General features: G+C 41.6%; 1 protein-coding gene across 1 annotated transcript in view; it reads right to left on the bottom strand.

Moving 5' to 3' along the window:
- iars1 (isoleucyl-tRNA synthetase 1) overlaps positions 1-1571 on the bottom strand; it is a 59908-nt gene that overhangs the window by 30782 nt on the left and 27555 nt on the right. Inside the window, exon 14 of the mRNA XM_023426787.2 lies at positions 632-758. Coding sequence (XP_023282555.1) covers positions 632-758 — 127 coding nt within the window. The remainder of the gene's footprint in view (positions 1-631; positions 759-1571) is intronic.

Here is a 1571-nt window from a genome sequence, read left to right as displayed (position 1 = left end):
CCCCCCCCCCCCCCCATTTATTTTCTGTGTCTTCTTACCTCACCCAATTGCCGTTTGTCTTGAGGACCTTTGAAGTTGCATTAAGTGGCATGAAGAGAAACCAAACACATTTTTGGTTCATGTTTATTTGCTGTTTACATTGATGAATCATTCATGTGTTGAGTTTCAGGAGGCACTCGGTAATGGCGCCGGAGGGGAGCTGACTCTGACTGCAGTATGGAGTCACGCTACACTCTCTTCCACACCCTCAACTATGAGTATCAAAAAGAGGTCAGCGAGAAAAATTTTCACCCTGCCAATTTAAGAGAAGAGTTGGATTTGTGCATCCTTGCATTAGACCAGTCTTCCTTTGGAGAGACACAAGACATTGTCTCACTGACTCATTTCTATGGTTAATAAAAGTGAGCGTTACAGAGAGTTCAACTTTTCAATTATGCCCTCTCATGCTCAGCACAGATTGATTTGTGAGTGCTGCCAAAGCTGCAATCAGCTCACTTAGAAAAGAATAACTATCTTGGTATTTGGTCGTGACACAGACAAATTGTGTGATCTCTGTAGAGAACAAAAACATATTAGAAGTACTAAGTACTCTATTAAAGCATAACAAATGCCTGTTTTGTGTTTTCCTGACCTCCTCGAAGTCATCGCTGACCCAGATAGGGATTGGTGTGCCCCAATAACGGTTCCTTGAAATCGCCCAGTCGCGTGCATCTCTCAACCAGTTCCCAAAACGCTTCTCACGCACAAACTCTGGAACCCTGCAGAGACAGAGACATTATCACGTGTTATGGTTTTAATTACTTTCTCAAATATAAAACATGATTCTAGCCACAGGGACAATAAAGTCTACATGTAGGACACACAAGAGGTAAATTGCTGTCTTATGTCTTTTTTAACCTCATTTAACAGCCATTTATTTACATACACACACGTATGTATGTATGTACGTACGTACGTACGTATGTACAGGTAAAATCTATATTTGTCCATTATGAGTCAATGAGCTTCCTAACTACTGCTGCTAGCAGTAGTGACAGTGTTTCCACTGTCGAAATAACACCACTTTTAGTTCGTGTGTGTGTCACATCTCCCAACAGCTCGCAATCTGACACAAAAACAACTAAGATTAATTCCTGCAGTGGGACTTATGTAAATTAGATTTAAGCCTTTTTCCCTTTCCCAATCCTTTTTGACCTCTCAAGACCTGCAGATATCATGATTAATTTAATGTGGAAAACAATTTCTCACAATAAGAGAGCATTATTACAATGTGCACTATCATTCCTTTATGGAGCAGGCTTCCTTTCCACTTCTTCCTCATGTTTTAGCCCCTAAAAATAAACTGAACTGCTCTCTTTATGAAGCACAACTGCAAAGGTTAACATTCCCTTCAAGGCATCTTCCTCCTTTGTACCCCTTTCCTGCTCTCTCCTTCTCCTATTTAGCCTCAACCGATTTCTAGCTTTAATCCACTATCTCACTATCTCCTCCTATTTCTCTCATTTTTTCTGTGCCCCTCTCTTGCTGTGCCAGGCCGTGTTGCTCAGAGGAAAAGTGGAGGGGGGGGGGGG

This window comes from Seriola lalandi, unplaced genomic scaffold (assembly GCF_002814215.2).
Source record: "Seriola lalandi dorsalis isolate HSWRI2012SDOR001 ecotype SW California unplaced genomic scaffold, Sedor1 jcf7180002054840, whole genome shotgun sequence".
Lineage (NCBI taxonomy): Eukaryota > Metazoa > Chordata > Actinopteri > Carangiformes > Carangidae > Seriola > Seriola lalandi.
This window is presented reverse-complemented; position numbering and strand designations above follow the sequence as displayed.